This window comes from Trematomus bernacchii, unplaced genomic scaffold (genome assembly GCF_902827165.1).
Source record: "Trematomus bernacchii unplaced genomic scaffold, fTreBer1.1, whole genome shotgun sequence".
Lineage (NCBI taxonomy): Eukaryota > Metazoa > Chordata > Actinopteri > Perciformes > Nototheniidae > Trematomus > Trematomus bernacchii.
Genome location: NW_022987840.1, coordinates 189,673 through 199,443, shown reverse-complemented (window position 1 = coordinate 199,443; position 9,771 = coordinate 189,673). Strand labels below are relative to the sequence as shown.

Sequence of the window (9,771 nt, the reverse complement as noted above, 5' to 3'; positions counted from 1 at the left end):
TAATCCGCTGAGTTATTTTAGTAAATCTTTAAATGCTGGGTGCACAGTTTAAACAAACTATAACCAAAGCAACCGAAACAATGCAAAGTACTGTCACGTAATATCTTCTTTTATGTTGATTCATACTGTACAGTGCACAAGATATGTTGATCCCTGAAGGTAGAAACGTTGTTTAAAAGTGTTTATGCACCTGTTGATCCCATGGAGCAATATGAAATACAGCACATTTTTTATAAATACTTCTTTACAATTTCAATTAATTGGTGTTTAAATCAAGCAAGTCATTCTATGTTGACATCAAAACTCATAAAAGGTCATTTAGCGAAAATTATGAAACATGTTTTTTTTGTTTTGATTATGTATTTTCACCTTGAAAATACCCAAAGTACCTTTTTCCAAGAATCATTTCCACATCAATTATAGGGCGTCTTTAGACCCACCCAGCAACCACAGGCCTTTAGTCTCCTCCTCTCACAACATTAAAGCTGTGCAGGTGAGAGTTTCCTCTTATTACGTTACCACTTGAGTGTCGGCAGGAAGCGAAGGGGGGGTGGTGACAGAGAGCAACAGAGATAGGAAAGCCAGAGAGAGAGAGAGAGGTCCTTCACTTCAACCACAGCTGACAACAAAAAACCCAGAGAGTTCACAGCAGGTGAGTGGACTTCAATAGGAACCTTTCTGATTTTAAATGTTAGATTTTGTGAGCATGATTTGAATTCAGCTAAATAGAGCTTTGATGTTTGTGCACAGGGAGATGCTGGTCAGAAACAGTGGTGCTTTTGTAGCCTGAGAATGATACAGCAGCGGGGGAATTTGTGGTATCAGTTATGTTTTGATGCTTCTGGTCCAAATGTTTCTCTAAAACAATAACTTATATCGAGGATTTCATTTACAATCATTTTCACTTCAGAGTAAATTTGTCTGTATTTCAGGCAATTTTAACATGTTTTGTAGTCGCTAAATCTCATAAGGATGAGTCATATCCTTAAGATTAATGTTTTGGCTGATTGTGACAAACTCTAACATTTCCGGTTTTCCGCTTGTAGCCTTTCCTCATCTCAAAAATCACATTGACACAAATATTTACATTACATTTGGATTATGTTGAGGGTTCATTTTGTTTTCGTTTGAATAGTCCTGAAATTCAATCTTGAATCCGATCACCAGTACAACATAATTAAAATGCAAACCCCAGGAAGGTGTAATTAACAGCATGAAAATGTAACACCCGAACACACCTCTTGATGCTATTCATCAATCTGAATATTCTCTTGGATATATTATATTCCCTTTTTCCAATTAAACTCATGCATTTTCACCCAGAGGCCAAAATGGCCACTGTTGTCACCCAGTTTCCAGGGTGTAGAGCCCATAGGAGGCCGGGCTGGGTTCCAGGGGAGAGCGGAAAAAACAAGCCGTGCAGCTCAGCGTCTCTCCCAGGGGGACTGATGGAGGAACAAACACATTTTAATTGTCTTCAATAATAAACCACTGCAAACAGATATATGATATAATTGCAAGTCACTACACAGAATTAGTCTTGGCAAAAATGACCTCATGCAGGGGAGACCATTGATGGAAATTGCTTCTCATGCTTGATTTAAAATGTTATGACTAAGCTTTTGTTCTAGATGAAACTAGGTTCAAAGGCTTTGAGTTCATATGCACAGAAGCTACAGTGTATAATGGGAAAGAAACCTCCAACAAAGCAACATAATTATAAAACAAATGGAAGAAGAAAACTATACATATCCATGCAAGACAAAACAAAGTAATAAATAGTGCTGATAATGTTACAAGACCAATATAATGTGAAAAACTGTGGGTACAAATATAAAAGAATATTATTGTAGCTTTAAATCTCACATTTATCAATGTCTTATTGTCAACTAAACAATTATGAGATCAGTTTACCTGAACAATTAGAGGATTGTAAACAGATAAGACTCAGCTGAGTGTCATATCAAAAGAAGCGCCCAGGTGGGATACAATGAAAGGTCATGCATGGCTATGGTAAACAATTTCCATTGTGCCCATATTACCATCCCTCACAAAGATCTATTGTCAGCACTGTCTGTCACAGCTCTGTTTATCCTGCAAGCAGACATTTGTTATTTTACGTCTGTGTACTAATAGTGCATTAGTAGCAGAACATCTCTCAGCTCAGTAAGTTGTGTGTTTTTCTCTTCCCTTTATTATGATTTTTAGGAAATGACTTCAGTACACACTGGACAAAGAGCTCTCTCCATTTCTGCTAATGTGATGATGGCCTCTGCTGCTTTCATAAAAGACACAGGTATGAGTGTGTGTTTGCTCATTTAAAATCACTGTCAGTGCTTACATACACGATAACACTTTGAGCTACATAGAAGAACGAGCCAAGCTTGTCAGTAAAGTAAAGTTAACTTTGTTTGCAATGCAAGAAGCGACACTCTCTATCTTGAGATTCTAAATTCAGATAAGGAAAATTATCAAAAGAAATACAGTCAAAAGGGAAAAACTAAAGTAGATATCGTATTAATGGAGTTGAGAATCAGAATACCTTAATTCGTCCCACAGAGGGGACATTTGCATTTGTTACAGCGGGAAAAGAGCCAAAGACAGCTTAATGTTAACTAAGAAGCATGCATAAAAAAAACATTAAAGATTAGCCAAATTTAAAAAAAACATTTTACACAACCTAAAATGTCTCCAATGATAATGTTTTATATCTGAAACATCTCCTTTCTATTTCTTGTACTGCTTGTTATACATTATATAGTGTGCCATGTAGAAAATGTATACACACTGTAATGGTTGTCTAAGTCAAAATACAGGTGTTTGTTAATAAATAAATAAATGCAGTTAAAACCATTGAAACTTTGGGACTCTTTGGGAATTGCCGCAGTCCCAAAAGCAAAGTTGTCATTATGTAGCGCTCTCGTGAATAGATGACACATGCATGTCGGCATAGTTACAGTGCACAGCGCTCTGTGCGTGGACAAAACAAGTACAAGCATACATGCCTATTAGTTTATATTCTGTCTATTTGAGCTATTTCTTTGCCGTTCTCTTTAGGAATCACTTAACAGTACTTGTATTGTTGAACCTAAATACACTTTTTAAACTCACGGCCATTCTAAGAAATTATTTGAGTGGCTATTTTTTTTTGGGTAACCAATGTAAAACAAATATAATACGTGCGAGCTCAGCTAAATAACAGATTTTTATTTCATATCTGGTTTCCATACAATAAAATACATATGTTCTTTTCCCCAAAATACAAGGCTGCACAGGCATGCTGTACGTCCTCCTGTTTGGACTACTGCTGCCTTCAGTGTCTGCGATTATCCCGTCCTCCTCCACTACTGCCTCCATGTCAACCGCAGCACCTACTACCACCATGGCAGCCATGACAACCACCGGCACCACCCAGTCCCCCACTGTCATGACCACTGGAGCCCCAGCAGCCACCACCAATGGACCCACAACCACGGTCCAGTCCCCCACCGTTAGCACAGCAACCCCCACCGCCCAGCCTGCCACCTCCACCACTGTTGGAGGTACAACAATTAGCAGCACCACCCAGTCTGTCACAACCATAACCACCTCTGGAGGGATAGCATCCACCCAGTCCCCTACACCGGCAGCAACATCTGGAGGTACAGCATCCACCACCCAGTCCCCTACACCGGCAGCAACATCTGGAGTCACAGCATCCACAGGACCCGCCACCCAGTCTCCCACAACAACCTCCGGAGGCATAGCAACCTCCATCACATCCACCACACAGTCTGGCACCAGCACCACAGCTAATTCTGCATCTACAGCTGCTATCACCACTGATAATTCAGTCAATGCTATTAATCCAGGATCCACCTCTGCCTCCTCTACATTTGCTTTAACAGCCACCACCATGTCCGGGCCTGCCTCCTCCTCCTCCTCCTCCTCCTCTTCTTCCATGACCTCAAACTCTGGTCCTTGGACCTCAATGATGTCCACAACTCCTTCATCAAACTCTACTTGTAAGGCTTCATTTGTTTCATGAAAAAAGGAGAATTGTGTTTCGTATTATGTTGTCTATCTTTCTGTATCTTTAATCATGACATCTATCTTTTTGGTGCAGGTGGCATGACTGGTATGAATGGAACCACTATGGTAAATGTTACATCGATGAGCATTGCAAGTCCACCTTATTTAGAGTAAACTGTAATGATGTTATGCGTTATTTTCCCTTTAGCCTCTGACCCTCATAATATACTTTTCGTCTCTCTCAAACACAGATGTACTGCCCCTCATTCACCTGTAACTACACAGACTGCTATACAATGTACACCAGTCAGAATACAACATTATGTGCTGATGGTGTCTGCTTGTGTCAGGTAGGGACGCAAATGATACTGAAAAAAAAGTTTAACAAAACGATTTGATGCATTGTCCATAACAAAGAACCATCCTAACAGTCTTTTGCTTCTTTTAGGAAAGTCAGTATATCTTGCTTAATAGTCAATGATATGTTCAAAAAGGCAAAAGCATCTCAAATGTGTCTTCTAATATGTCATTCTTCACTGTGTCAGCTGATCAAACAGACGGACATGTGTTACACCGTTGGCTGCAGCTTGTCCTGTGCTGATAGCTGCGTCAACGCCTCTCAGACCAACTGCTCTGTGTACTGCTGCAATTCTACCGGCTGCCTTAATAGCACTTTTGCATCCATGATGATGATGAATACAACCACAGGTACTGATCTTTAACCATGTTATGACGTCTTAATGATGGTAATACAGCGAGGCAATTAAGGATTTATCTCATGTATGATATTTACAGATGTATACTTGTAATTGTAAGGTTGCAATTTTTGTAAGGGTTCATTCTTTTCCTTTCCTGATTTTAGTCATGCCAACGACAACAACCAAACCCACAATGAAAACCACCATTCTTACGACAACGGCAGACAAAGTAAGGACAAACGGAGGGATTTATTTGTGTTTGCTCGCATTTTCATAGATGCAGATAAGGTGACAGGAAAGCTATAGTTGTGTGTATCACTGAAGTTCATTCCGTCTCCTCTTGTTTTTTCTCACTAACTGCAAACAGATGTGACTGTCTAAAGAACAATTCTGCTAGTCATGTCTGGTGTGACATTAGTATCATTGTTTCTTCTGTTTTCTTTTTTTCAGGGAAACAAATGCCATGTTGGTTCATGTACTGGCACAGATTGCTACAAAACTTTTCAAAAAGCCCAGACATGCACCTCCTCACAGCCACACTGTCAGGTGAGAACTGCTCTGGCTATATTGAATGTCATATTTATGAATATATAATTGATTTAAATGTTTAACCATCTGGAGTGCAGGAAGATTGTAGCCAGCATTCTATGCATTCATTGTTGGCTTTGTTTAGCACCTGTGAAATTGTCCTTACCCAATTGGTGTCTTTTTTCAGCACAAACTCAATTAGACTGAGCCATAAACCCAAGATACACAAACAAATGTGCCGTATGCCTTTGTATACTGCACACAAATAGTGACGAAAAATGTAAAGGAAACTATAATACAGTGTATTTTATGTGAAGCCATGTTACATCAACTAGTTGTTGTGCTTGTAAATCACTGAAAATATTAATAATTCATTCAAATTCTCTTTCGAAAAATGTTGGCAGCCCACAGGCTTAAATTATGTAAAAGGCTCGTATCAGCACTTTTTTTCTGCTTGTTTCTTTAAGATATTCTAATAAAGTTAAGTTTCTATGTATACAATATGCTCATTGTATTCTCGAATGAATAGACCGACAACACACACTCTTATTTAGACTTTCAACCACTTGTCCTTCAATGTTTTTTCTCACTCACTATTGCCTTTTCAGCTGAAAAAGGAGAAAAAGGAGTCTGTTTTGAAGTGGACCGCAGGCTGCACCACCAACTGTTCTGCCCAGACTCCATGCAAGGCCTCCATAGAACCTCCATGTCACCTGGAGTGCTGCAACGCCACTATGACCTCCTGCCTGTGGTTGAACGGCACGCTGAATGTCCCTAATTTCTCCACAAGAGGTCCTCATCTCCACACAGAATTGGTTGCTTCCTTATTTTGCCTGCTCGCCATCAATTTACTGCTCTGAGTCTCTGAGTAGGAGCTAGCTCAGCTGCTCTGCGGGTCATTAGGTAATCAGAGCTTTGTGTCATTCCTCCAGAGAACAAGCTTAGCAGTGCAGAGGATACCACTACTTCATTTATCTCACTGATATTCACATGTGATTGTAATGTATATATGTAAGGGAATGTGTAAAGCCTCAGTTACAATGTTGACTTTGTGTCTCCTTTTTTTTTTTACATTTCTAAATCCCTTTTTATCTCTAGTTCAAGAACAACCAAAATGGCTTGAACAGTATTTGTAAATGAAAAATTATATCTTATATAACTTCAGGAATCACTTTACATTTTAGGTGCAAATCACCTCTAAAATTAACAATTATTTTTCACTTTAAACCTTTTTTCTCAGTGGATTTTTAAGAAATATTTTTGAATCACCATGTAATTTATTTGAGACATGAACTTGCCCATAACTGAATTCAGGAACTGTTCTCTTGAAGAAAGCTAAAACTGTTTTTGTTTGCACCTATCGGAATTACTTTTTTCCGGGTGAGTGAGCCTAAACACGTTTTTTTTTATTGATGTGGTTAGAAATGTTTTATTACTTTAAACTCTCCCTAGATTATCTTCTCTGCCATTGTGAGAGTATCACAGCTTTGACTCTAAATGCACTTTATGAAACACACACATGTTGAGCTGTTACAGGGTGTTGTGAAGGTTTGCTGAAGGTTTAATGAAGTGTGCAATTTAGTACTTTGAGCTACTCTTTAGTTGATATTTTTGTGAATTTTGAGGTGTCTATATTGTGTGGTTTACAGAGAATATTTTAAGGTATAATGGTGTCATGTAAATGTTAAATGCAATTAGAAATGTTAAAATGTATTCTAGTTGTGTGTACTGTGTAAAATATGATTGTGCCTTATAATTAAATGAGCTATAATAAACTATATATCGTGAATATTCATTTGAATAATTCACATATGAAATCTTAGGTCCTGTCATTTTTGTCTGTTTGGTGTTTTCTGCAACCTTTTGCCTACTTAATCAAACGGTTAAATAATTGATTCCTGGTGTTAAAGTGGTGTGACCTAACTAAGTGGATTTACCTCTACTTTTATATAGTTACTGATGAATGTTAAGCGTAAGGTTTTACATAAAAAAACAAGATATAGGGGATGAGCTGATCAAACAATACAATCCTTTTTTTTTATTGTCAGTCTTACCAAAAAAGCTTATTTATTTATGTGTTTCTTTTTTTAAATCTACCTTATGTTAGTCCTCCAAAAAGACGGCCATTTGCAAATAAAAAAAGTTCACTATTGTACTAAAAACTACATTTAACTCAAAATAAAAGTATATTTCCTACATTTTATACTGAAAAAATGTAAATTGTTTTCCTTTAAAACTATAAACCCATTTAAACCTGGTTGACCTGCTGGATCATAAAACCTCAGAAAAACATTGACAAAACTCTGTTTGTTGGGTTGTATCTGCTTCATAGTGAGACATAATCCGGTTTGGATGAAACGCCTGAGGCCTAATCCAAATTGTTGATGACAGCCCAGATGTGACGTCAGAGCACTGATCCTGAACCAGTGCGTGGCAGCAGACTGGGCCGGACCAGCAGGAAGAAGAAAACATCTGGACCTGAAGGGAATAATGTCGGATTACACGAGGCTCCTGAAGTGTCTCTCTTCCTGCTGTGCATTTACAGAAAAATAACTGGAGTTTCTCGAAGCTCCACCGGGGATTTACGAGTGTGGGAAGCGTGGAGGCAGGAGTTGACACGCAAATCTTCACCATGGATCAATCCGTCGCAATTCAAGAAACTTTGGAAAGGAAAGAAAACTGCATTATAGTATCCTTTGCAAAGTTCCCGTGCTATTTTATGGATTTTAAACACTTCAAATGAAGGATTTCCTGCTTCAAGTTGAATTGAAAGAATATCAGAGCTCTGGGAGAGGCTTGTCAGATTAGGGCGCTGCCACTCGGTTGACATCTATTTATAGTTACCCACAACCTCACTGTGATTTCAATCCGGGCTGTGCATTCACACTGTACGATTTTATAGTGTGTGTGGGTGGTGTGGGTTTAGTCGGGTGTGACTTCCCAGGGGTTTGTGCCAATGTATGTAGTGAGACCTTTCAGCCACAAGATGGCACTTTGCTGCTTTTCATAATGCAAAGGTAGTGGTGAAGCAATAGGGGTAGTAATTCACTTTCAGTAAACCTAAAAAATAATTATTAAAAATGACTCATTACAAGTAAAATGTAATGGATTCATACATTTGATGAAGTCCTTGTATTATCATGAATATTATCAAAAATTAAAAGTACTTTTATGCAGCAGAAAATGCTATATTCCGCTTTTTGATTATTATTAATAAGCACAAACATGTAAGCAGCAATGTAATGCTGCATCTGGTGGAGGGGAAGCTAACCTTAACCATTTTCTTTAGAAGTCAAACTTGACACATCTTTTACAAGTTGTTGATGTAATATGTAAATGATCATTTGCAAAGTAACTACAGCCATCAGATACAAAGTGGGGTTAAAAAGTACAATATTTCTCTGTGAAAATTAAGGAATAAGTATGAAATGGAAATACTCAATTAAAAGCACCACTTACTGTAAGAAAACACATTTAAAATGTTTGCCATTGTACAGAAAGAAATGAGTGAAAACCAGAAGTAGGTCATATTTTCAGATGAAATATGAAGGCCACTGAAGGAACACAAGAACATGTTTCCACATTATCCTTAACTAAACTGTAAACATGCTGTCCAATGCGATGTCTTCTTTGATAACGTTACAGAGAGCAGACTGCTGGGATTGGTGGAGTCTACAAAAGAGCATGCGTAAGTCTTAAAAAGGCTCCTGTATATTATTCAAAGCCATGTCATTTTGTAAGTAGAGGGAGTGACTGTATCATGCAATCAACAACACAAACTGACACTACAATGACCAGTGAGTTGCATCAGCCTCTATAACAAACTGATATATGAAAAGGGAAGCATTTATTGCCAAGTCGCAAGCCTGTACTGTAGTGGTTTTAATTGTATTTTAATAAAGGTGTCTTTTTATCTTGTCCACCCCTGCATGTGCATCCCACTGCCATTAAATTCCTGTTGTCATATTTTGTAGAATCTTTATTTATACCCATCGAAGGATGGCTATTACTGCTGATGACGTGTCGCTGGAGGACATCATACCCATCTCCCTCGACTTTGCTGTTGTGGAGGGTGAGCTGCTTGTCTATGTTTTACCTTATTGCAGATAATAATGCGTTCTCTAAATAACTATGGGTTCTAGTGATACAATTACAGTCGTTTCTCAGAAGTGCCCTCGCACACATTTCTCACCCTTCACTCTTTTTTTAGTTTCTTCACCAGAGGAACTTGCGGTCGTGGGTGAGTCCATTTTTGCTTAATCATAATGTGCTAAATTACTGATCCACAGAAGGAAACTGAACATGGTATTTACTCCTTTGTTCTTCATCGGATTTCTAGGTGCTGATACTAGAGTGAGAGTAAGCCACCAGGAAGAGGAATTAGAGCTCCGACTTCCTTTTGGGTCCCACTCCCGGCTCTTCCTGAGTGAGGTCAACAGGGCGTGGAGTGGTAGGTCAGCCCTCAGAGATGTGGGATATTTTCACAGGATGTCCTGCTGTAATTGCTTCAAAGCCTTTGAAAATGTCCATGAAG

At 38.5% G+C, this 9,771-nt stretch overlaps 1 protein-coding gene across 1 annotated transcript; it reads left to right on the top strand.

The window, feature by feature from the left end:
- The first annotated feature begins 539 nt into the window (after positions 1-539).
- Positions 540-7,017, top strand: LOC117500545 (cell wall protein DAN4). The gene is made up of 9 exons (XM_034153430.1): positions 540-652; positions 2,209-2,296; positions 3,267-4,004; positions 4,106-4,137; positions 4,263-4,361; positions 4,557-4,719; positions 4,874-4,938; positions 5,160-5,255; positions 5,846-7,017. Exons 2-9 carry the CDS (start codon positions 2,212-2,214, stop codon positions 6,095-6,097), a joined length of 1,530 nt encoding a protein of 509 aa, XP_034009321.1. The 5' UTR covers positions 540-652; positions 2,209-2,211; the 3' UTR covers positions 6,098-7,017.
- The last annotated feature ends 2,754 nt before the right edge of the window (positions 7,018-9,771 follow it).